The sequence below is a fragment of the Mesoplodon densirostris genome, chromosome 11, assembly GCF_025265405.1.
Source record: "Mesoplodon densirostris isolate mMesDen1 chromosome 11, mMesDen1 primary haplotype, whole genome shotgun sequence".
In the NCBI taxonomy this organism is placed as follows: domain Eukaryota; kingdom Metazoa; phylum Chordata; class Mammalia; order Artiodactyla; family Ziphiidae; genus Mesoplodon; species Mesoplodon densirostris.
The window spans coordinates 98,895,242-98,922,502 of NC_082671.1; the positions used below are offsets into that span (position 1 = coordinate 98,895,242).

Consider the following 27,261-nt stretch of genomic DNA (forward strand, 5'->3'; position numbering starts at 1 on the left):
ATTTTTGGCACACTGCAAGGAGTACAGTTGATTTGGCACAAACACCACGTCGGCTCAATTACTTCAGCTGATTGTCACATACAATCAATCAAGCCATCAATACTGAGTTATTTTGATGTACCAGGCATAAAATCCCCTAGGTTAAGAGTATATTCTTAGGATACCTGTTATCTGATGACTTTATTTGCAGACAAATATAGTAAAAGAAAAACACATCTAATCAAGTAATTTCTGCAAGTATTTTTCACGATATCCACGGGAGCATAGCACAACAAAATCTGGAATGATGCAACACGTGCCCTGCTGTGTTTAACGGCATAGAGAGATGTGTATTTTCCATCAGAAAAAGAATGTCGAAATAAAACTTTGTTCTACCTGTTATGAGAAAGCTGTTATCTATAGTAGTCATCTGGAATGCTCTGTTTGTATCCAGTTCCATTGCATAAATTGTATAATGAGTTATTTTTCCATTAGGATATTCTGGAGGATCCCAATATAACAAAATAGATGAAGAACTAATATTTTTATAGTTTATAACTTGAATGGAGCTTGGCACTTGAGAAGAAGAGTGAACAATTAATATGAATGAAAAGAAAAGTATTACAGTGTACAAGAGCAATATTTGCAGGTAATTATTTCAAAGGAAATACATTCTTACCTTGCTCACGTGTCCTAACATTGAGAACCGTTGGTGGTCCTTCTCCCATGATGGTGAAAGCAGATACACTAATCATGTGCTCAGTGAAAGGTACAAGTCTCCTGATAACGTAAGACAGCTGTTCAGCAGCAATGTCAGCGATATACTGATTCCTTGAAGTTCCTATTTGAAATCAGTTTTTTAAAAATGTTTGGCTTTGTGATCAAGATCATTCCTGCTCACACAGTGAAATTTTAAACACAATTTCACATTATTCATTAATCTCTCCATGTAATCCTTTATATGAAAGGTAGATATATAATTAATAATAAATATTCCAAATATACCCCAACAATATACATAAATAGTTTGTGATCATAATATAGTTTTGCTAGTTGTTATACACTATCCCAGAACAACAGATTAGTGTTTTGAGAAAATATAACTTTCTAAAAAAGACAGGCTAGGAGTTTTTTCTGAAAAGACCATTAGGCAATAATATCAAATTTAAATATTATAAGTCAATGCTGCGTTATAATTTGAAAATCATAGAAATAAGGTTTTATTTGGACTCAAAATTTGCCACACATTTGCTAAATCCATTAGTGATTTAAAGCAAGCATGCTTATAAAACTGCCACATAAATATGTCTGGACAAGGATTTCAGAAAATGTTAGTTTTTTTAGTTTTTTAGAACTTGCGCTTACAATGTTTATTAGCATTTAGGCCAAACAAAGTATTTAAGGAAACATCTACATCAGAAATCATGGGCCTCTTAATTTTTAGTGTCTTCTAAAAATTAAGTCTTCTTTGCTCAGGAAAAACAGATCAATGAATCAAATAAACTTATATTAAATGTAATCTGATACTTCTGCCTAATTCCATCATCAATAAAATAATATAACACTTTTAATTTGGAACGGAACAAATCAGAGAAAAGGCAGTAAGAAAAAATTTTTTTTCTCACTTAGCATTTTAGAAAAACCAGAGAGATAATTTAGATTTGTGTCTTCTAACCAAGTATTTTTAATTCGCTATATATGACATTCTCTTTTTAGAGACAGTAAGATCCATTGACCCTGAAGAGCAAGTGTATACACTAATGACATCACCACATCATTGGGGTCACCTACACCTGTTTATCACCCCATGCACTGGAGTTGTAACTTTCTGACCTATTTACCTTCAGTGACATTTGAAAACCTATTAGTCAAAAACTGCAGAGAGTGTGAGGCCTGTAAATGATTTGAAGATATGTTAATCCCTTCCCATCACACCTGCTTTGGCAACTGTAATAACTGATTGTCTATGCAGCTTGGCTAGAGACTCTAGGGTGCTACTTTCTCTCCGAGGAAGGTCAGATGGGTTAGGAGGGGCCAGCTCCTGCCTGTGTGGCATTTCCATTTGCTGTATGAGGTTATCCGACAGTTAAAGAAGAAAAAATCTGACTCCAGCCCATGGACCATTAATAATTGGGTTGAACTCCCAGCTAAGGTTCATATCTGTGCTAGCTAGTACTGGTGGTTTAAATACATTTCACAGAACAACAACAAAAGAAATGTACCTACCAACTGTTGAAGGCTGGTCTTCAGCTCTACTTCTCACAGGAAAGTTATGATATGGGTGACTGCTATACATAACTGAAGCAATCGAGTACAGGTCCGAAGACATCTCTGCTGAACCTTCAAATAATCCTGCCATTGACTCTACTATGTTCACAGTTTCTGGAGCCATGGGGCCTTTTATATACTGCAATTGAAAACAGATATTGACAAAGACTGCTCGTGACAGTTATGTTTAATAATGGCTTCACTCAAGGACTAGTTTCAAAAACTCGTAATTCTGGAATCATGGTTTTTTTTTTTTTAATTTTTTTTTTTATATTTATTTTTGGCTGTGTTGGGTCTTCGTTGCTGCGCATGGGCTTTCTCTAGTTATGGTGAGCAGGGGCTACTCTTCTTTGCGGTGCACGGGCTTCTCATTGTGGTGGCTTCTCTTGTTGCGGAGCACGGGCTCTAGGCGTGTGGGCTTCAGTAGCTGTGGTGCATGGGCTCTAGAGCACAGGCTCAGTAGTTGTGGCACAACGGGTTTAGTTGCTCCACGGCATGTGGGATCTTCCCAGACCAGGGCTTGAACCCATGTCCCCTGCATTGGCAGGCGAATTCTTAACCACTGAGCCACCAGGGAAGCCCCATGGAATCATGTTTTTTTTAAAAAAATAATATTATTTCCATGACTGCTGTCTCTTTCACATTCCAAGATTTCATTCTGAAGCTACTAAAATCCTGCATCATTGTACCCACTGTGATCAATTCCGTATCTTAAGAGACCAATACTGTATTGTGGGAAAAAGGAGATAATTCGTTTCTGACTTAAGTTAGCTTCTTTATGGTAAAATTAGACATCCTCATGCAAAGGTTTCATGACTAAAATATTTTAACGGCTCACCCTCCCAAAAATAAGTGTTCTAGGCTTACTGCTTTATTAATATGTGTTTTGCTTTGCCATCTACATGTCCTCATTTGTATACAAGGTGTGAGCAGCCTGCATGCCTGGTAGATACATGTCACTAATAATAGTTTAATCTATCATCGAGAGAAGTTACAGACATGAACAAAATTACATGGCAATAATTTTCAAGGTTCAAGGCAGACCTATCCAAGGCTCTGGATTTAAGGAATATTCTGGGTAACTGTGATTGTTCCTAGATGCCATAATGTATCTCACAAGTGTCGAGTTCACCAAAGTGGCAAATAATGAAGTGAAAACAAAATATCAGGAGGTTACAGATATACACAGTAGAGTTTTGTGTTGGGACAACAAGAGGACTCTCTCCTTTCTTTCCCACATAGCATAACAGATTGAAAGAGAATGAGAAAATGTGAATATGGTCTACGTTTCAGATGGTACCAAGACAATATCAGTAATTGTGTCAATTGTGGTAATGGAATTACTGCATAAATTAAAATGTCCATGTTTTGTAGGAATCCATACTTAGGCACATAAGAGGAAAAAGATATGAAGTCTGGAATTCATTTCAAAATGGCCGGCAGCAACAACAAGGGACAGCTGGGGCAAGAATGGCAGCGTGCTGATGATTACTGAGTCCAGGTGATGCGTTCATGGGGACACATTTTATAATGCTCTTCCTTCCTCCATTTACACCAGTTCAAAGTTTTCCAAAATGAAATAGCTTTGGGAAAAAAAGAAACTGTTCGTTGCAAGAACTACTCTCTTTTTGTCAATTCCTTTTCAAGTTCAGTTTCAAAACTCACTCCAAACCTTTTTAAAAAAGAAAATTATTCTATTCCTTCTCAATTCCCTGCTCTCATACCCTCAGAATTGGTAATTAATTCATAGTATAGGTTTTATTTATTTATAAAATTTGGGTACACCTGCGTTTTCATTATCTTACATGTTTGGGGATTGTGTTTACTCCGAGAGCCAAAAACAGGCTTTTAATTCCTTATTAACATAAAGCACTTAGTATTGTTAAAAAAGTAGTAGATACTCAGGAAAAATATCGGGAAGGCAAGAAATTTTAAGGCAGTTTACTTATTTAACGAGCTACAAAGACAGCTCATTTAAATACTAACTTTTCTGAAAAATAAAAAAATGGAGAAAAGATGCAAGGATATCTCTAGTTCTCCAAATGATATTTATAAAATAAAATTATCTAAATCTTGTTACATCTTTAGCCAGAAAAGTATTGTGATAAAAAGTAGGGAGATACCAATAAGATTTACTCTAAGAATATTGTGATAAAGCACTCTGGATAAGGAACCCTATATGGAACAAACAAAAGCTCTTCCATCTTTCAAGGCACACTTCAGCTCTGTCTCCGCTGGGAAATCAGAGAAGGCATGAATCACAAACACATAATTCAGAGATGCTCTGGTAGTCCAGTCAATAGTTTATGCCTGAACCACACAGCTGTTTCCACTATCAATCAGCCACACTTTGAGAATCCAGTGTACAAAGCACTATAAAGGGTACGACGGGGTAATACAAAGAATTTCCCCTGAACTATGATTTTGCATTAAATCTCTCATATTTTATACCAATGTCAGATAAGCTTTTGAGAGTTAAACCATCGTATCCTATCAATTAACTAAGTTAAGCATCCCTGTTGACAAACTGCTGTTTCAGCCTAAGAGCTGACCTGAGTTAATTCTATCTGAATTTTCCCAAATTCATTGTAAAGACTACAAATGATTTGAACACTGGTTTTGTAAAAACCCAGAATGTTACTAATTATCACCAAGTGTGCCATGTTGTGAATATTTCCCACACTTTGCCCCTCTTAAAAGGTATTAAGTATTAGGTTTTTCAAAGGATGAAAAAGAAATAATTTTAAGAGCAAAAATCATGGCAAAGAACCAGAAATTAAGAGAGTAATGAGAAGGGGCTAAGAAGTAGGAGTGGAAATGAGGGATATAGAAGGGAATAAAGGCCCATCACAACTCCCAAAAGCTTGGACTCATTGAGTTAGCCCAGCATTCTCAACCTCAGCAGTAATAACATTCTGTGTTAGATAATTTTTTGTATAGGGAGCTGTCCAGGGCATTGTAGGGAGTTTAGCAGCATCCCTGGTCCCTACCCACTAGAAGCATCTTCCCAGTAGTAACAGTGAAAGCTGTCTTCAGAGATTGCCAAGTGTCTCCTGGAGAGCAAAAGTGCCCCTGGTTGAGGACAACTGAGTTAGGCATTGTCACAATTCATCAACATGAAAAGCTTCTCAGATGTTACTTAGGAATCTTCAGAATTTATGTGAAAGAATTAGAAGTCTTCAGAGTTAAGTTCCTAATCCACCTGAATAAACCAACCTGATTCTACATGTAACAGTCTTCATTATAACTAATGTGATTTAAAAAAAAAAAAAAAGAAAAAAACTCTAGTACATCTATCAACTTCCACTCACTAGAAGTCTGCTCAACTGAATTAATGAAAATTTTGACTTATTCTTAAGAAATGCTTCTCTATTTTATTATAAACTATAACATGATTTGTGCTATTATCAACCAGTGGTAAAAAGAAGTTTACAATTAGCATATGTCTGGAAACCTTCTAATGGATACTATATCATTCTGCACATTATTTGGGCGATAAATCCTTAAGACTTGATTCTATTTATGTTCCTAATAATCAATGAAGTAAACTTGTCTCAAGCATTCCTTAACTACCTTCAAGTCCTGTCCTCAGCCTCAATCTGAAGCAACTGTCCAAGCATTTAGCTGGCTTTCTTCTCATGCTCATCACTGACAAACACTGATATACTTGAGAAATAGGTTGGATGAAAGGATGTATCTATACAAATCTCAGAAATTTGTAACACTACATAGCAAAGCAGTGTCTCTGGGGATAAAATATCCCAGGGTTCGATTAGAATTATAAGTACAGGATGAGATTTTAGTATGAAATTCAGCTAGAGAGCAATCCATGGAGAGATGAGTTTAGGGATTTTCTAACTTCTGTCTCAGCAGAATGAGTCTCCCAAAGAAATTACTTTTATTCTTTGCATTGACAGAAGTAGAAAGTTTACACAAAAGGAGAAAATAATTCTGCTCAATTTGGCTCTAGTCAAACTACATATGGAATATTGTGTTCAGCTGAGAAAGAGGCTCATTGACAAATTGGAAAATATACACAGAAGAGTTATCAATAATATGAAGGACCTGGAAACCATGACTGATGAGAAACTGAGGATGTTAAGCCTTAGGGAAGCCATGACCATTATCTTCAAATGATAAAAAGTTAAATCACTGTGCACTGTTATTACTACTGCAGAGACTAACATTTAAAGCTACTGTGTATCAAGTACAGTGCTAAATACTTTTTCCCATGTGATATCACTTCATTATAACCTAAAGGGGAAGATATTATTATCTCCATTTTACAGTCATCTGTTCAAGTTCACAAAGCTAGTCATAGCAGAGGTGGGATTGGAACACATTTTCCTGGTTGCAAATCCCAAACTCAAAGTCATTATAAGCTACTGTGTGGGTCTATAGAGGAGAGATGGGACAAACTGGTAAACATTAGAGGACGAATATTTCAGCCCAAAACAGTTAAAGAACAGGGTAGTTTCTTATTTATCTATGTATATTCTGGACCTATCACAGTGCCTAGAACTTTATAGTTACCTAATAAACGCATGTCTGTGAGATCATAAGGAAACATGGTTTAAAGCTTATAGAATAGGAGCTGCTTTTGTAGTAGTTGATACCGTATTGTCAGAGTTGATAAAATATTTTAGCAGAGGCTGGATTCCCAATCATTTATTAGGCATGTTATAGATGACATTCATATATAAGCTTGGAAGTTGAAATAACAGTCCTCAAACACTGAGATTAAATTTTCTAATGTGTTTCTTCAAATCTGTTTTTAAATATCGAGAGTGAAATCTTATGTGTATTTCAGCATGCTTAAATAACCTCTGTTTATTAAGAAACAAACAACTCATGAGAGGTCACTGGAAAAAATTTCAATAAGGATGATGAGATCAGGTCAAGCCTAGCATAGGATGATTATATTTTAATACTTTTTTTTAAAGTGTCATCATCATGATATATGCACATGGCTAAAAATGCAAGAGGTGATGAAGGATTTACAATGGAAATACTTCCCTGTCTGTACTTTTCCAGTTGCAAGTCTTACACTCCTGAAGCAACACTTTTTTTTTTGTGGAGATTTTGAAATCAATCGTTTATTTTAATTGAGATATAACTGACATATAACATATTACTTTCAAGTGTACAACATAATGATTCAATATTTGTATATTTGTTGGAAGCAACACCTTTAACCATTTCTGTTTTCAGTTCTTATGGTGTTACTTCTAAAATCACTAGATAGCATGCTTATACTGTTCTGTTAAGGCTCACTTACTTTAGACAGTATCAACTGACTTTCTGCTACGACAGGAAAGCTAGATTACTTAAATAGATGCATATTCCCGTTCCCAGTCCATTCTCATTTTTTATTTAGTTACTTTTATAGTTTAAGTAATATACTTAAATCTGGAAGGATTATTCTCATAGACGCGTGAAACACAAAACAGTGGAGAGACTACAGTGGAGAGCCTCTCTCATGATCCCTCCACTATCCCTACCTCCTGTTGTTCATGTTTTTGTATAATCCCTTCCTCTTGGGTGGGAACTGTGGTTTGCATCTAACCAATGGAATAAGGCAAAGGTGATGTGATGTCACTCTCACAGTTATATTATACAGACTCTCCTCGCTGGCTTGATGAGGTAAATGGCCACGTTGGGAAAGTTTTGTAGCAAGAAAATGTGGGGGATCCCCATGAGCTAGAGCTAAGGGTAGTCTCTAGTCAAAGGGCCAGCAAGAATCCAAGACCCTCAGTTCTACAACCAAAAGGAAATGAAATCTGCCAAAATTCTACATGAGCCTAGAAGTAGATTCTTCCCCAGTCAAGGCTCCAGATGAGAACACAGGACAGTAAGCCACTTAACTGCAGCTGTATGAGATCCTAAGTAGGGAATCAAGCTAAGCTGTCTGGATTCCTGACCCACAGAAACTGTGAGATGATAAATGTGACTTGTTTTAAGCTTGTGGCAAATTGTTATACAACAATGGAAAACTAACGTAGTAAGCTAACAAAAACAGTCCAGGCAAGAGACTATTCAATCCTGAGCTGGGGTGGGGACACAGGAATGGAATATAGAGGTATGAAGGTCACACTATGGAGGCAGAAATAACTGGCCTTAACATTGAGTGGCTATTAAATGCTAAGTATAACCAAAGTCAGAGGTAATTCCAAGGTTTCAAGCCCTCATGAAGAGAGGATAATGGTGTCATTAACCAAAAAGAGAGATATCAGGGGTGTAAAAATGCCATGAAAGCCTTCCAAGTGCTTAGACAATGACCTTCAGATCAGAGATCTGTGGTGTGCCCAGTCCAAGGGGTTAGGAATTCTAAGCCTGTTATTTAGTATCTGGGTTTCAAGTCAGCCTCTCTCCAGGCCTTGTTCTTGACCACTAAAACTAGTAATTGCCTTTACAGACTTTCTTCTTGTGTCCTGTGGGAAACTTTATAGGTCCCCATCACTGTCCCAGAACTTCTGTCTAGTACCTCTGCTTCATTCCAACTTCATCTCCTCCTTCCAATCAAGAACCAAGTCCTGTTATCCCAAAAAGGATGCTTGTTTTGTTTTGTTCTGTTGTATGAGTTCAAATGTGATGAGCCCTGGCAGAACTTCACCACAGATGATTTGAATTAGGGATGCAGAGTGTCAGAAAAGTCATCATGGAAAACAAGGCAAAAGAATCATGAAAATAGGAAACAGTGATTGAAACTGTGCGGTTATCAAAAAAAAAGTGTAATGACATGGCTGAAAACAGAACTCTCTGCAATACCCTTATAATGAAGAAGTTAGAAAAATGTAAAAGAGCTAGCTTTTTTATTTTATTCATTTTTCATTGCACAAGGCCAAAATGTTTGCATAGTCACAGTATATGAAAGTGGAGCAAGTATTAGGGAGAAAATGGTTGTATCGAAAGCTGGAGAGTAGGAGGCAAACGAATGGATTTTGGAGGAGACAGGGAAGATGAGGACAGCTAAAACTATATCACCACCTTATCTGACACTTAGGAGGCCACTGGTGACTTCCAACAAGATTTCAAGGATTTAAACAATTCTTGAGACAGGGTGTGGAGGCTATACTCTGAGAAGTTGAAGACTGAATAGAAGAGTCCTTATCCTACATCAAGGTCAAGGAAGAGGATAATGAATGAATACACTAAGCCAGAGGTTTTATCTGTTATCTCCTTTACTCATCATCATATAAGGTGGGTATATAAGCTCTGCTTTAAAAATAAGGGCAGCAAGTCTCCAAAAGTTGACTTGACCAAGGTCATAGATCTAGAAAAGGGCAGAGCCCGGTCTAGGGCCCTGGTTCATTTGGATTTAGAGCCTCTGCCATATGTCTCCCCATATCAACCTCTTGAAAGGTGAACCCAAACACCAATCACATGGGGAAGCAGAAATATCAATAAAGCACCTGATCTAATGAAGAAAGATACAATCACAGAAATAAAGAGAAGTATAAGTATATCTCCTTTTATTGAGACCTAAGGAAACTAATACTGAGTCCCAATGAGGGTGAAAGGTCCAGTGTCATGATTAATAATCACAACAGGTCACAATTATTTAGCACCAAACTTACCATATGCCAGGTATAGTTCTAAGCTCTTTACACACATTAATCCACTAAACCTTCATTAACAATCTTGTGTTATAGGGACTCTTAGAGTCCCTATCTTAGAGAAGAGGAAACTGAAGTTCAGAGAGGACAAGCCTACTTTCTCAAGGTTAAACCATCACTAAGGGAAAAACCAAGGTTTAAACCCAAGCATATTTTCTCCTAGGTCCATGCACTTAACCTCTCTGCTGTACAGCCCAGTAACCAAATTAGGATATAAGCCCAGATCTGTACAGTACCAAAGCTCATGTTCTCTCTACTACATCACAGAGACTGCAGATCATATAGATATAGGCAGAATAACAAATAAGTCGTTCCAGAATCTCTTAGTTTCAAGAGAAAAAGAGGTGTGGCTTGCCATTCAATAGATGTCATTACAAGTGAGAGACCTGTCGCCCGGTCCTAAAATAGTGAAGCATCTAATTTAAGGCTTTCTCGGCAGAAGCAGAGGATTCAGCTCTTGCCCTTTGCCTGAGTAGTCAACTAAAGTATCAGAGAAATCATAACTCAACGTTTTTGCACAGAGGAATGGAGTCAACATTGGATTAAAATTTAACCCTGGGCCAGAGATGTCAAGCGACTTGGAGTAATAAGTCCTGGGTGGCCAGAATGCATTAAGCACAGTGAGGTCAACTTTCAGGTAGGTGTCAGAAATGGAGGAGAGCTGGGACTAGAAACAGAATAGATAATATATGTGGAGATAGGAAAAAACAGTGATTCTGGACCAAAGGAGTGGAACCTAATTACTGAATAACCATCAGGTAGTACCTCTAAGGTACAGAGATTGCTACACTCACTGGTCCCAAGTATATTTAATTTTTGTGAGCCCCAGGAGCCACCAATATCTGGATACAACTAGTCTGCAGTCTTAGAGGGAACTCACAGGTGAACAGCTGGCTGGATGAGGTGAATGAAGACAGTGAAGGAAAATCACTGCTTCCTAACAGAAACAAAGGGGGAAAAAAGACTCCCGGTGTGAACAGAAGCAAACATTGTCCTCTTATTTTATATCTATGAAATGATTTCACCTCTTTTATTTATTTGATTTCTTTAATCAAATGTATAATGTTTGTTTGTTTTTAAATGAGGCAGCTTTGAGAAATTTGGCTTCCTAAGTAGGTCAAATCATTTGTCAACAACAGCTACTAAAATTACTGTGCCTTTCTTTGGCAACTATTCCAAATTACAAGCACAGCCTTAGAAGGAGTACTTAAATCATAACAGGAGTTTCCAAACAATTCATTAACTTAATTACCATAATAATATTCACTTATGGAAGTACCTTTAGTCCTGCTTAATTGCTCAGTTAACATTTTTCATTGCTGAAAAAGAATAATAGCACTTAACTAATAATATATGTCCTAAAATGAAATATGATGCGCTAGATTATCGACATAGCCTAAATTTACTTCATTTTGTACTTTGAAGCTTGTCAAATATTTTATGTTTGCATGTTGGCAAATCTTCCAAGTTATCAGGGCCAAAACCAAGTAGAAAGGGCTCACCAAGATAAGAAATTAAAGTGCAATACCTCATCTTTTCCTGTGAGCAAAGTATTTTCCAATATTACTCCTGTCTCAGAAACTAACACTTTCACTCGATATTGGTTAATGATTCCATTTGGTTGTCGTGGTTTCTTCCAAGTAATGCTTATTTCTGTGGCTTCTACTTCTGCAACTTGCAAATCAAATACTGTACCTGGAACTAAAAAAAGAGAATAAGAAAAGGGAAATTTAAAAATACATTGTTAAACTTTTTAAAATTCCCTTAATTCTTAGTTCACGATTGAAGATATATAAGCAATTCTATTAGAAAATAGACTAAAACAATATACTAATTAATTAATAATTAAATTTGTATCTGATCATTTAAAATATACAGATATTTAAATTTCTACACGTTGTTCTCAAAATGTACACAAGAAACAGAATAACACAGAGTAATTTTCCCAAATCACAACATTTGTTCAAAACAAGTTAATTAATAAAAATAACTTCCCAGGGAAAGTTGTTTATGACTGATGAATGCCAGGTAGAAATCCTGAAGACTTTACAAAAGTTACAACATACCAAAAAATAATATCCAGAATACCGTGAATGAAATTACATGTAGTTGGTAAAAATCAATTAGGCAAATTTTAATTCATTATATTAAATTGTTTGAAGAGTTGACTGATATTTTCCTGCTGATTTTACAAATTAATTATGTGAATCTCAAATTTCAGATGCCCTCACTCTTTGCAATAGTAAAGAAAAAGAGAGAAAAAGAGAGAAAAACTGACAATTGGTTTAAGATAAAGCAAGAAGTACTTAAATTCTAGTTAGAAAGTCATCAAGTGGTAATCATTTTGTAATGTATAAAAGTATAAAATCACTAAATAAATGAATGAATGAATAAATGTATGTATGTATCTATGTATGTCACCAAGAGCAACCTCTAGGAAACCTCCCAGGGCCACAGGAGTAATGAACCAAGAGTAAACCTGCTCTGGGCACTTGTCCACTTTCTGTCTATAGTTCATTGTATGATTATAAATAACCAATTCACCCCTCCACCTTTAGTTTCCCTATCTATAAAATGGGTGTGATTACAACTTTCCTATCACTATACAAAGTTAGGAACAAATTCAGAAGACTTTATAATATGTTGGTTCAAGAAAGAGAAAATGAGATGTAAAAATATTGTCCTTTATGATTAGGACGTGGTCACACATTAAATTCATTTCCCTAATTTCCCTATTTCCCTAAGCTGAGATATTTCACAGTAGTACAGGTTTACCAAATTCCAGTTAGAAGAAAGACATATTAGGGGTATAATACAAATGAAGAATGACTCTGTTTTCCTTTAAGATAACAAAAAGGAATTGAAAATTAATGTCACAACTCCTATAAATATTATTATAATTAATGAACCTAATTATGCTTAAGTTAACTATGTAGTAAGCTCCTGTAACCATGTAGCATTTTATCCAGTAGATTAAGAGTTGTTCTTTTTTTCTTTGTCTCTATGAAGTAATCAGTAAAAAAAAAAAAAATCTCCCTGGAGATTATAACAATGTAAATATTTCTAAATGTTTGTTGACTAGTTAATGGCTAGATGGATGAATTCTGGACTAAGAGCATATCTGATTACTGCAGTCAAATTTCCAGTGTCCATGGGCTTGCAGGGGACACGGGTTCGTGCCCCGGTCCGGGAAGATCCCACATGCCGCGGAGCTGCTGGGCCTGTGAGCCATGGCCGCTGAGCCTGCGCGTCCGGAGCCTGTGCTCTACAACGGGAGAGGCCACAACAGTGAGAGGCCGGTGTACCGAAAAAAAGAAAAAAAAAGAAATTTCCAGTGTCCAGTATGGGTAAAACCTGTGCTCAAAACTGAAATAAACATAACATGGGTACACCTATAATTTGCCAATGATTTGCATCTCCTTTTCTAAAAACATTTTGGTATATCTCTATATAGAAGGATAACTCTTTAGACTGATCTCCCCAAAGGTGTTCTAATCGGAAGGAAAAATAGTTTGACCTTTGAAAGACTGAGGAAGAGTTCTAGGCTAGAACCCTACAATCACTGATTGACTCATTCATCATTCAACAGACTGAAGACTCATCATACAGTCACTGTTCTAGGCGCTTGAGGATAGAGGAAGGAATAAAGCAGATAAAATCCTTTGCACAGGTCACCCCTTACACGTTTTATTTCATTAACATACACTGTTCCTAAAGCTTATGTTTCTATCATCACATATGCCAATATACATTTTTCAAGAGTAGAGGACCTTTCTAATTAACCATGTAGTGTGAGAACAACACAGCTATTTAAATAGCAAAACTCCAATTCCACCTTTCTTTGACATTTTATTTTGGGGTCGCTATGTAGACAAACTCTCAGTATTGCATAACCTAAATCAAAGAAGAGACCTGGCACTTTTCCATCTAATTTGAACACATGTAGAATCTTAACTGAAAAAAGCCAGTTTAATAACTACATTGATCAGATTAATCAGATAACTAAACCCTGCCTACTATAAAATAAGTGAAATGGTCAGTCCCATGTGATATAATAATGTAGTAGGATACCAAACATTACGCAGTACAGCAGTATATTTAAAATGTACTGTCTCTTATTCTGTTAGCCAAACCTAAAAATAGTAGCAGACACTGTTTCTCTATGTTTTGATTTATACTTTTCAGTATAATTTAGTAAGTATGACCCCATGACACTAATGCCTAAAGTTACAATCCAGCTTAAAGTGGTTCTATGTTACCCTAAAAATGTACCCCAAACTTGTGTAAGAATGATTCTAAGGCCGTCTCTTTTTTTTCTGAAAGAAGAAAAAGATTAGGGGATAAAGGAAATGGAGTAGACAGCATTGTATCTTGTCTTTAGAAAGATACTTGATATGTTACACCACAAATTCTTATGGGGAAACCAGAGAAGTGTGGATTAGATCAAACTTCTTTAATATTGATACCAAATTAACTAAAGAAAATCAAACACACAAAGCAATTATTCATGGTTCAGCATCAATTATGAAGGTGTTGTCCATGGGGATGACCTAAGAATCATTATCAAGTCAATACATCTATAAATTTTACTAAGAAATGGGAAACAGAGTACACATATGATTGGTAAAAATAAATTCCAAATGATTTGGAGTTTGCAAATGAAAAATTCTTAGAAAAAAATGAAATGGAGACAAATGGCATTGGGGTAGAGAAAATACATTAAAGTAAGTCTGCCATTATCTAGCAAATTAAACTTCCATTAGAAGTGAATTTTGCAAAAATCTACTGAAAAATAAAAGTCACGGAGAATCCTGAAAAACACAAAGTTCAGAGTTTCTCAGTGATCTCCCTACAAAGATGTTGCTACTATTGGTAGAAAATAGCAAATTGAAACTACTAAGGACAAATGTCTTCACTTCCATAGTCTATTTATGGGGGAGTGAATATGGATTTCAACACTTTGTTTGCTTTTAAGAAATGATGTTAACATCCTTAAAAGATATTTGACACTAGTGGCAGAGAAGTTTTAGGGGATATTGAAGCAACAAAATTTAGTTTTCTTTAATCCCGATATAAATAATAAGAAAATTCTGTTGCCTATGTTATATTCAGCAGATTACCTCATTTTGGAATAGGCAACTATGATTTTTTATAACATTAGAGATTATTAAATTATCATTTTTTTCCAAAACCATCTCTTCTTCATGCCTATGTAGAAATCTGCTCAGTAAAATATTAACGGATATGTAAAAACATTATGAAATACATAGGATAACTGCTTTAACAACGTCATGTTGATTTTCTTTGATAATCAAAGTAGACCATGGACCATATGATTCTCAGTATTAGAGAAATCAGCCCCATTAAAATGTGATAGCACATATTTTCTATAAGAAATCAATTCAGGGCTTCCCTGGTGGCGCAGTGGTTGGGGGTCTGCTTGCCGATGCGGGGGACGCGGGTTCATGCCGCGGTCCGGGAGGATCTCACATGCCGCGGAGCAGCTGGGCCCGTGGGCCATGGCCGCTGGGCCTGCACGTCCAAAGCCTGTGCTCCACAACGGGGGAGGCCGCGGCAGTGGGAGTTTCGCGTACCGCAAAACAACAAAAAAAGAAATCAATTCAATATTTTTCTATGAATATCTGGAGATTTGTTAGAACCCCAGTTGTTTTAAAATATATTAATTTAAAACTGGTCCTGGGCTTCCCTGGTGGCGCAATGGTTCGGAGTCCGCCTGCCGATGCAGGGGATGCGGGTTCGTGCCCCGGTCTGGGAGGATGCCACATGCCGCGGAGCGGCTGGGCCCGTGAGCCATGACCACTGAGCCTGCGCGTCCGGAGCCTGTGCTCCGCAACGGGAGAGGCCACAACAGTGAGAGGCCCGCGTACCGCAAAAAAAAAAAAAAAAAAAAACTAGTCCTAATCAATTTTTTAAATAGACTATAGACTACTTTTAAATATGGAGAAAAAAATAAATTGAGTAACTTTAATTAGAATACAAAGAACCCTGTTGTATTAATGAATAAACAGAATAATCGAAAACTAAAGTGTAAATTTTAACTGAAGGTATATAGTTCTAATGAGTTATTAGATTGTTCTCATATAGTCTAAAGATTCCTTTATGGCAAAGTTTTAATTAGCAGGACCAGGATTAATTAGTGTTGTCAGAGTCTACATTCACTGCATGTGCCCCAGCCTTCCACTGAAACTCCCTGAGAACTCCATGGAGAAGCAGGCATGCAGAGGTAAGGACTGTGCCACGCCTGCCCTTAGAGAAACCCACCTGTTGCCAGTGGGTTCTCCTGAAAGCCACCGGGATGTGGTCTACATGGTGAGTAGTTCAGGAGGCAGTGGGATAAAACTCAGGAGGCACTGCCCGTTACACAGGGCAAGTAGAGTCATCTATTCAAAGGAACTTGGTGTGAAAAGTAACCCATGTGAAATACGTTGAACAATGTCCTTAAAATTCTACTTATTATTTTGTCAATAAAAAGGACAGATATAAAGAAAGGGAAATAAATGCTTAAACGATATCCCAAATAAGCAAAATGGCACTGTATGTGGCCATGTATTATCTATTTCCCTATTTGGGTCAGATGCTGTAGGCCAAGAATGATGACAATAACACAATGATCTTAAATTGTGGATTCAGTTTAGGAGCACCAAAATCGGCCTGGCTTGAAAGAAGATTGAATTCATTTAATTGCATAACATGAGAACAGAAATTGGTCAGTTGGGTTGGTTGAGAAAAGACCAAATTCAAGGGCTCTAAGTATGACGAAGGCCAGATTGCTCTGTGGTGTTTGACAGCCATCCATAAATCTGTCTAGATTTCTTGAAAATGCTTAAGAGCAGGTTTAGGTGGAGGTGGGAGAAATTTCAGGTCTAATGGAGAAGACATACAATGCTAAGACTCTTCTGATAGAAATACAATGGAAAAAGTTTTGATATGAAAAAATGAGAACATTTTGTTAATGAGTGTGCATCTCTTTTTTAACCTGTATATTGAAACCGTATACACATTAGAATTTTCATTTGAAATCGATGTAACATAAGTTTTACGTTCTTTCAATAGCAAAATATTATCAAGGGTTATTCTTTGAAAGGGGGAGAAGTACAAAATTCCCTAATAGTTGCTGCCCTCTCATGGTGAAACACTTGAATGATTTATCTGATGAAGGTATGCCCAGCCTCGTGTGTGTGTGTGTGTGTGTATGCATGTGCATGTGTGCACACTGTGTACTTAATTCACAAGTTACTGTACGTTAGCTATCACACAAACAAAAACTGAAAACTTTTTCAAGTGTTAGTGTGACTGTAAAAAAAGTTATTGTATTCTCCTAAATAATTACACTATCTAAATAGAAATGAAGGCATTGAGCAAGTTTGGTGTGGGCCCAGAAAACAGGTTGTGAAATGGCATGGTAACGTTTTTTTAAACACTACAGTTCGCCTTAGACTGTGACGTTTAATATATACAACTAAAAAATTTCTTCAGGAGAAACTTTAAAAATTAATTTCAGTATATTCTAGTAAATTTATATTATGCACCTTCCAGAAATCCTCACTTCCTTAGAATATCCTTTTGACTATAAATATACTTTGTTATAGGCATTGGGGGATACATGGATTTCTCTGAATGTTATTTTGTGGGAAGATAGAGTCAACATTAAATAATGTGGTTTAAACCATGCTAAATGTGTTCATTTGTTTAAGTATTCTTGAGATTTTGCCAGTACTATTCATTGTGAATTATGCAGGCTGATACTGCATGTAATGTTGATCTTTGGTCCCTCTTATTATGAAGCATGCTATGGGTTTAGTGTTCTAAGGAACACATGTTCAGAATGTACTAGGTAGTAATCTGATAAGGAAATGACATGAATTAGGTAAATATCAACCAAATAGCTTCTAATACAATGTTTAACCGATGCAATACAATTCTCATTAACACACTAGAGGAGGTGTTCTTACCTTCTGGAGGAGTGAATACTGAAATATTTGACTTGGGTCCAATCCCTGCACTGGTTTCAGCCGCAACATACACGTCATACTTTGTAAATGGTGTTAGATTAGTGAATGCAAACTTAAGGTCTTTTGTGCTATTATCCAAAATCTGACCTGCAAAAAGCAAAAGATAATTGTGGATTATTTACTCTTCAAGCGTGTAATCATTCTTACATTTAAGTATAGAGCAATTAAAGTGTTAACCTATGCACTAACATTCACTATTACAATTTTAAAAGCGAATATATCTTAAACATTTAGCTTAGTATTACACTGGTGTCAATTTATTTAAAATGGAAAAAAAATGAAAATCTTGTGGTATTTAAAATTACTTTTATATGAAGCCCTATTGAACCACAGTGTTATTTTTTGACATAGTTAAAATGAACACATTAGGTTTTACCAATATAAAAACAGTGACAGTGTTTGATACTCAAATTCATTCAATTAAAATGCTAAATATTCTCACTATCTTCTATAAAAAGATATATTTAGAAAATTTCTGTAGCCTAGCTTCTGAGCAAAATTTCTTAACTGGGCCATCATCAAAATTCCTTAAATCCTCAACTTTATCTCTGAATAGTTCTTTCCACTTCTTGCTCTAACTGAAACCTAGCTCTCCCCTGAGACCACTGCTTCTGTTCCCTACAGCCACCCTGAATGGTGGTGACTGATTTTTCCCCGCAGCCCTCAAGTGACTAGGCAGGCAGGTGTGGCATGTGCTCTCCTTGCTCCTCTTTGCTCTTAGACAATTCTAGCTCCTCCTTAGAAAAGCCCACAGCTTCAGCTCTCATGCCATCAGCGACATCCACTGACTCTCAATGTTGTAGTGATCTGTGGACCCCAGGGTCACTCACTCTCATTCTGGATGGTTTAGCTCCTGCTTCAGTGGCATTTTCTTCAATGCTACCATCTTAATTTGTGGTGATTTCAATATCCTTAGAGATCAACCTTAAACTACTTCAAGCTCCCCTTGAATAATCTAGTCCTCCACCTGATCTCAGTCACTCCCTCACCGTCATAATAGACATGGCTATTACCAATAACTGCAAATCCTAAAAATTATCTCAATTTCATGCGGCTGTCTCTGACCACACTTCCTGTCCCCTGATCACTACTCTAGAAGCCAGAACCAACAATTCTTCGGGACCTCCAATCCATTGATCTTACCACCTACTTTGTTTTATTTTGTTTGGTTCCTCACCACTTGATGTCTACTCTTTATCCAGCCTCAGTGTCATTGTCAGTAATAATCACTGCCTTACATAAGCCCTCTCCTGTTGAAGGGAACTGGAGAAAAACACACATCCACTCTGACTGATATCACTTTATTCATTACCACACTTCAAAAGAGCCCTAAATGGTACTCAGCACCTTATCTAACTTCAGTAGTACAGTCACTCTCTACTCTTCTAGGTGAATATTTACACTTTTTCTTCCCAGTTGATTAACTGGAAAAATTAATCATTCAGAAGACATGTGCCACATACTCCCACCAACGCAACTCTCTATGTACAGCATCTGCACCCACAGACTCTGCCTTATAACCTGTTACAATGGATAAACCATCTGGATTCTTATCTCAAACCAATCCCTACACTCGAGCAAAAGATCCCATTTTCTGCCTACACAAAGATATCTGTCCAATAATTCCTGCCTTTCTTATATCATCAACATATCCTTTTTTAAATTTATTCCCATCAGCAACAAACATGCTTTGCTTGTTCCCTCTGAAAAGAAAACCTGTCGATGATGCTTACCCCTCACTCTCACTACCCACTTCCATTCACTGCTTCGCTTTGCAGCAGAACTCAAGAGTTGTCCATTACCCACTATTCCAATTCTCTTCTCCCATTCTCTCTTCAGTCTACTCCAAGCAGTCATTTACCCCACATACTCCATCATAACTGCTCTTGATAAGATCGCTAATGACTTCCAGGTTGCTAAATTCGATAGTTACTAAATACATTCTCTTGACTTACCAGCCTCACAGATACAAGAGCACTTTGTCAAAATTTTGTAAAATAGTACTGATAGAAAAGGTATGTCTGGGTACCCATGTGTGTCTATGTATTGAGGAGGGAGGGGGAAAAACAGACTACCATATCTTTAGGCCTGCAAATATTTCAGAATTTTAGGAGCATAAGGTACTCAGGGATGAGAAATAAAGTTTACTCATGAGTTTCATGATAGATTCCTAGAAGTTCCCAAATGAATAATTTGGACATTTGTCGATTTTTCCACTCTTCCAAATAAATGATAATATGTGAGTTTATGTTATTTCATTACTATCTGAAATAAACTTATTTCATAGAACCATAGAATGCAGATTATGAAAGAATTGTAGAGTTTACTTAATCAACTTCTACTAATATAGTTTTTGAACCCCTTAAAATATTTGACAAGTGGATGTCCAGCTCCTCCTTGCTCAGAAAGATGGTGAACTCGCTACATTATCAAGTTGCCCATATTACTTTTAGAGAGCCAATTATTAGAAATAGTTTCTTTCTTCTAAGCAGAAATCTGATTTAATATAACCGAAGCCCACTGTTCTTCGTATATTTGCAATCAGAGTAAGTCAAGGTCCTCCTGTTCAAATATGGGAAGACATGTCTCTCCTCTAATACTTCTCTTCTTGAGGGGTCATCCTTTGTTCTTTCAGCTCCTTGTCATGAAATATGGAACATGGACAATGTTTTATCCTCCTTATACTTATTTATGATTTTAAACAAAAAGTTCAAAGAGCCTCATTTCCGTATTACTTTTTTACTGTTTGCTTCAACTATAGGGTCTTTTAAAAACAGTTAAATACTTTTTAAAAGTTTGATCATAGTAACATTTTATATAATTCTTACTCCAAAAGGTAAACACAAAACTGATTAAGACTTACCTGATGGTCCATATAATTCAACTCTGTAACTAAATTTTCCTGTAACTGTAGTTGGTGGGTCCCATGAAACTGAAAAGGACTTCCCTGTAATGTTACCTGTTACACAGTTTTGTGGTGGTCCTTCAGGCACTAAAATGATTACAGAAAAAAATGAATAAATAATAGATATATATATAAAATTTAAAAGCACCTTATTAAATACACAAAATAAAGCACAAAATCAGAGAAAAAATAAAAGGTCACACAGTAAAGTGTTTGTTTTTTCAACCTACAAAAAGAAAAAATAGGCTATAATTGAAGAATTTGAATAAGTGGTGGACCACTAGATAAACTCCTTATTTGCAACAATTACTATTTTTATTTAATGCTGTATATGATTGAACAGGGTGTTTTATTCCTATATAGTTCATTGTACAGTTACATTGTCTAGAAGCACTTTATACGTATTGCATTCAACAAGCCCTGGGCATCTGGCTTGATAAAAGCTCTCCCTCTGGTGTACACAGGTAGAAGGGGCAAAGAAATAACTCAACCTTCAGAATCTGTTGGCAGTGATTTTACTTTTTATTTCAATATCTGCATTTGGTTCTGAGAGGAAATTTATAACCTATATTCAAATGTAACATTGGTAACATATAAAAATAATAATATTTAAAAAGTCTTTTTCATAGATGTTTCTATATTAAAAAAAACTTTCTTTTAATTGAAATGAAACATTCCAAATATTTTTTAAAACAAAGTTTTTGTCTACCAAATTTCACCTGTGTGACCTTCTTGAAATTCTTTCTTTCTTTTTTTGTATGAAAAGAAGTAAGGAGTATGGAAGAGGAAATGGTCTGATTCAAAGATGTTTAATTCAAGAAAAATCTTCAAATTTACATGTACTTAAATGACACCTATGTAATCAGAAAAAAATACTATGCTTTAGTGAAATTACCCTACAAGTAATAATTTCCAGTAGCCTTAAAAATCATCAATCCAACTGAATTTCTGATACTATATATTTAGTATGGCATTATGTAGTATGTTTAGATGTGTGTCTATATATATGTGTATATATGGACGCTGACATATTATCATAATTAAATCTATAAATACCATACCTAGAAATATGTACTCTTAGAATTTAGTAGTAATAATAATATCTAATCATACTCATTTAGTACTAACACCATCTCCATAAGGAAGATACTATTACTGTCTCCATTTTTCATAAAAGGAAACTGAAATACAAAGAGGATACAGGTAGGTATTTTTTAACTACTGTTTTTATCTGATGTTGAATGTTAATCGCATGATATTTCTACTACTGCAGGTAGCAATAGCAATATCAGTGAGAGAAGTCATCTACACATGACTATAGAAGATGAAGGACAGGATGATTACGAAAAATTGCTGGGGTCACAGAATGATAAAAGCTGATCTTAGGATCAAGACTATGAGTTCAGGAGTCTCTTCTCTCAAATCTCCTTTCTCATTTTAGATGCTTATGTTAGTATCATAAAAGAGTATTGAAATTGAAGATGCTCCAGAAGGGATACCTATTATCTGTTATTAGGGCAAAAAAAGTTATTGAAAGGGAAGGAAGGTTTTAACAAAACTATCTACATGAAAAAAATGAAAGGTTATTCTACGAATAATTTAACTTCTTTTCCTACCAAAAAAAAAAGAAAGAAAGAAAGAAAGAAACTATACCTGATTCTGGTGTTCTGACAATTGTACTATCAATATAACCTGCTTCAGTTGTAACAGCAGAAACTTCAAAAAGATACGTTGTATAAGGTCTCAAATGTGTCACTACAAAACTGATAGGCTCTTTCCACACAGAGCTAATCTTCCTCCCGGGCAACATGCTCGATGGGTAGGTGGTACGTGATGGAGGCGTCACCCTCCCGAGGGTTGGAGAAGGGCTGGTTGTACTCCATAAAAAGGATTCATTCTTCTCCTAGTGAATAAAATAAATATCAATGGGAAAATAATGTGGTATCACTTGATGGCGATGATAAGGGTAATTCATTTTTTCTTTATACTACAAATATTATTCCTAATTTGTGTGTGTATGTGTATGATTGGGTAAGAGTTTAACAGATTCACTTACCCATTATAGCTACAGACAAATCTGCTAGATTTTAATTATACCCACTTACCGTCTACAGTTATACCATCAATACCATTGTCCACAGTTTTAGAACAGAATGTATTTACTGCATTCTTTACACCTTCATCTTTCTTATAAGTAGGATTGCATGTGGCTTTGAGTAAAGCTATAACTATAGCAAAATCATTATTAAGAATTTTTAAAATTCATGTTAAAAGTGCAAGAGGCAAAGAGATGAAATGTTTTCCCTATTGTGAAATTTCAAACATAACATCACTTTCTTACCGTTATGATCATTTTTTCTGCAACAGTATTCAAAAGACAAAGCTAATAGAACATGTGTTTGTGTGTATATGGGCACATGTGTATATGTGCTTATGTGTATTAGATATCCAAATTAAAAAAAACATTTTGTGACTTCTACAATTTAAAGCATTTAAAAGAAAAGTAATTTTGGTTGTTTTCTCATCAATAATATCACAAAGATAACCAAAATTAACTTTTAAAAAGCATTATTACAGTACTTCCAGGGATTTCCCATCTATGACTAGAGTAGTAACAAATTCTTCACTAAAGATATACACAACAAAAACAATCTACTTCCACAAACTTAACCTTGACTATTCCCCTCCCCTCCTCTCCTGTCACATGGAAGTATTATATTTTTTCCAGTGATATCCTATGATTTCCTACTTCAGGGCTTACAAAGTATCCTCTACCTCCACGTAATCTCCACCTATCCTTACTCCAAGGCCTATCACAAATGCCATGCCTATCATGTAGTCTTTTCAGAGCTCCCTAAGTGATCTGACAACTCACTGCTGAATTCTCAAACCTTTCTCTTATTCTGCCTTGACTATAGCCAATTGTATATCATATGATACTATAAGTAATCAAATAGCTAAGAATCATTTTGGTAAAATGGAAATTTTACTAAAACTTCAAGATGTAATTTACCTAAAATTTTTGAGACATAGAAAATGTTCCATGATACTTACAATACATTCTGGCAATTTCCCGGTCAAAATGTCCTCTACTCTGATTGAAACATCTTTCACTACTATCCCACTTCTGGCATGTTTGACGCTAATCTTGAAGCTGGTAATTTTGCCATTTGGTTGCCGAGGTAAATACCAAATCAGGCTTACTGCTGAATAGTTAAAGGCTTCGACTGTGAGATTCACCACTTTTCCTGGAGCTGGGGAAGTGAGAGGGATTGAAGGAGAGGAAAAACATTGTTATAAAACTTAGAATGGCATTTATATAGCTTTGGGATGTTACGTTTCCCATGTTATATGAAATTAAATGTATAATACATTGTATAAAATCTACTTGGGTAATACTTTTTGAAATATATACTTGAGTATACTTTTTGAATTGACTTTTGCCTAAAATAAAGAACTGGAAATTGGGCCCAGAGAGTTGTGTTTAAGAGGCACATAAGCTTTACTTCAGGATTATTTGGCCAATACATCCATCAATAAACTATTTCAAATAAGTCTGAAAAAATATTCAGTCAATAGTTGTTTGTGGTTATAGAAATTTGAATAATGAATATCTTACTTTCTGAAATACTTTAGAATTATGTAAATTCCTTAGATAATGAAGAAGTGGCAAATTCAAACAATTATATAACCATTTGCACCAAAAAGCACATTTCTAGAATGTATGTAAATATTTAGTGTCTAATATAAAATGGATACCACCCAATTGATTGTGGTTATTATATTTTGACTTTCATACACCCTCAAAATCAACTTTCATCAGAATTCATGATACTTTGTTATTAATTATTAATAATATGCATAATAATAAGCTATATGCTATCTTAGTTGGAATAAGATAAACATGAGGCCAGAGTGAAGAAAAATGATACTTATTAATTCAAGGTTAATTATGCAAAATTGACCAAGTAGAGTAAATAATCAAGGTCTTTTAGAATATAGAACAACCATGACCAGTCACTATTGAAAGAAATAAAAACAAAACAAGATGTTTGGGGTAAGACAATATAAATGATAGTAGAAGTGCCTAGTATTGAGAAATCAAATAACCAGAGTTTAGGTATACATTGTAGAGAAGAATATCAAAATGTGAAGCCATATAAAATATATAAGAAAGTTAGGTCCTGGGCAGGAGAGCTGTATGTGAATGGGCAAGAGAGCTATATGTGAATGATATGAGTTAAACAGTAATTAAGAAACCTAACAACGGCTGCATTTTAATGGAAAAAAGTAAAATACAACAATTTGGGAAGATGATTCATCATTAATAATGGATGTCATAATGGATAGAAATTTTTTTCTTCAAGAGAAACTGATCAATGGAATTAGAGTTTAAAAAGGACAGTGACAATATGAAAACTCTCTGATACTAAAGATTTAGCACTAAAATTTCTTTTGAGTGGATAAAATATAATAAAGCAAAGTTTGTTAAATACGTGATGCCATGGAATTATAAGAATCAAAGCTTTTATCATTAATCTTAATCATTGTTTTAAATTTCTTATTGGTCTAAAGTATGCAAATTTTATAAGAATGCCTGAAATATATATCAATAACAGACTGCATACAAGCTGGCACATTTCCAAATCAGCCTTAACAACAATCATGAGGAACTGCCCAAGTGTAGAGAAATTTGAATTTACAAGGTAACCAAACCTTTATTACATTCCAAAACATGACTTCAAAATATCTTTTAGGGGGCTTCCCTGGTGGCGCCGTGGTTGAGAGTCCGCCTGCCGATGCAGGGGACACGGGTTCGTGCCCCGGTCTGGGAGGATCCCATATGCTGCGGAGCGGCTGGGCCCGTGAGCCATGGCCGCTGAGCCTGTGCTCCGCAACGGGAGAGGCCACAACAGTGAGAGGCCCGCGTATTGCAAAAAAAAAAAAAAAAAATCTTTTAAAGTACACAGATATATTAGATAAAAATTAATTAAATCTGTTAAACAACATTTAGTGAAAAAGAGGTTATTTTTATTCACTTAAAATTACATTATTTTTGCCTCAGTAAAATCTGTGTGTTTTCCTTTTGTGACTTCGTGGTGTCTGAAGACTAATTTTGGCTCTTTTCTGTAGCTGACAGGTCTTCCCCTACTTTAAATATTCTAGTTTCTACTTCTGGAATTTTAGGTACCAAAATCCCATCATCTTTTGATTTTTATAGTGAATTTATCCATCTTGGTCCAAGTAAAGATCTGACACTAAAGCACCAAAAAATTCTGTTTATAAATCACTTCACCTTGCAGATAAGTCTTCCACACACTTTGAGGGCATAGCTAAACAAGTGACTTGCGTAAATATATAAGTATGTGAAACTAATTAAAACTTTTCAAAGTGTATACTATACAAAACATACATTTTCTTGAGCCAGGAAAAAAAAAAACCTTTCTAAATCAAATATAGAGACTTCTAAAAGAGTCATTTATATTTCTAAGGATCCACCAAGTTAGAAATGAAGGTACAAGAGATATTTCTAATATTTTAAAGCTAAAATTCTACATTTGTCTGAAACAATGCTGTGTGAGAAGTAAGAAAGTTGAGATTTTTGTGCTTGTGGATGTGATATCAGCTCAGTATGGTATAATGGGTTAACTTTCTACTTTAGGAGTATTTTTATTCATGGAGAAAGAAATTATTTCTGGTTTAATAATAATAAATGCAATTTATTTATTCCACAGAAATTTTCCTTAAATTTAGTTCTGTGTAGCATAAATAATAAAAAGGAGTCCTTGGGGGAAAACTTGGACATAACTGATCTAACTAAATTTAGGTTTGTATTTTTACCACTTAACATTTTTTTAAAAAAACAAAAGATAAGGCAAGACTGATTATGTGATTATGTAATTTCCCCAAGAAAACAAGCAAGTCAGAAACAGAGTGAAACTTCTGTTCCGGTATTATTTTCACGCCATCCTAGAGTGTTAGTCTGTCCCAATCATAATTTGCCAAGAGAGCAAATAACTCCAGAAATTATGACAGTTAGTAGAGTATAAAATATTTAAAGTTCAAAATACTGTCAAGTTGAAATCATAATCTGCATGTACCAGGCTTTATCAGAAGCTGTATCAAGATGAGAGTTTTAAAAAAAGAATAAACTATTTGCGAAGTCATTCAAAAATTATTCCAATTATTTCCCTGAAGCTAGAAACATAAGTAATAAATTTTTCTTTTATATCCTAGTGAACATTTAATTTAAAATAATAATTTTCTCAATTTTTAGTTGTGCTAATAATCTGAATGTCAGTAGGTTCAATATCAATAGGAAAAAGACCTCATGAATCATTAATTTCTAATTTTAAATAAACTCTAGAATTTTCTCTTAATTCTTTCTATGGCATAGAGCATGTATTCACATGCTTCTCTTGATGGGGTCTCAAATAAAAACTGGGCCATAAAGCTTGGC

At 35.4% G+C, this 27,261-nt stretch overlaps 1 protein-coding gene across 1 annotated transcript in view; it reads right to left on the minus strand.

The window, feature by feature from the left end:
• PTPRQ (protein tyrosine phosphatase receptor type Q) overlaps positions 1-27,261 on the minus strand; it is a 208,795-nt gene that overhangs the window by 178,584 nt on the left and 2,950 nt on the right. Inside the window, exons 5-12 of the mRNA XM_060113113.1 lie at positions 23,856-24,055; positions 22,455-22,704; positions 20,760-20,888; positions 17,837-17,983; positions 11,392-11,564; positions 2,206-2,386; positions 659-820; positions 376-555 (exon numbers count right to left, since the gene is read on the minus strand). Of these exons, the coding sequence (XP_059969096.1) occupies positions 376-555; positions 659-820; positions 2,206-2,386; positions 11,392-11,564; positions 17,837-17,983; positions 20,760-20,888; positions 22,455-22,704; positions 23,856-24,055 (1,422 nt within the window). The remainder of the gene's footprint in view (positions 1-375; positions 556-658; positions 821-2,205; positions 2,387-11,391; positions 11,565-17,836; positions 17,984-20,759; positions 20,889-22,454; positions 22,705-23,855; positions 24,056-27,261) is intronic.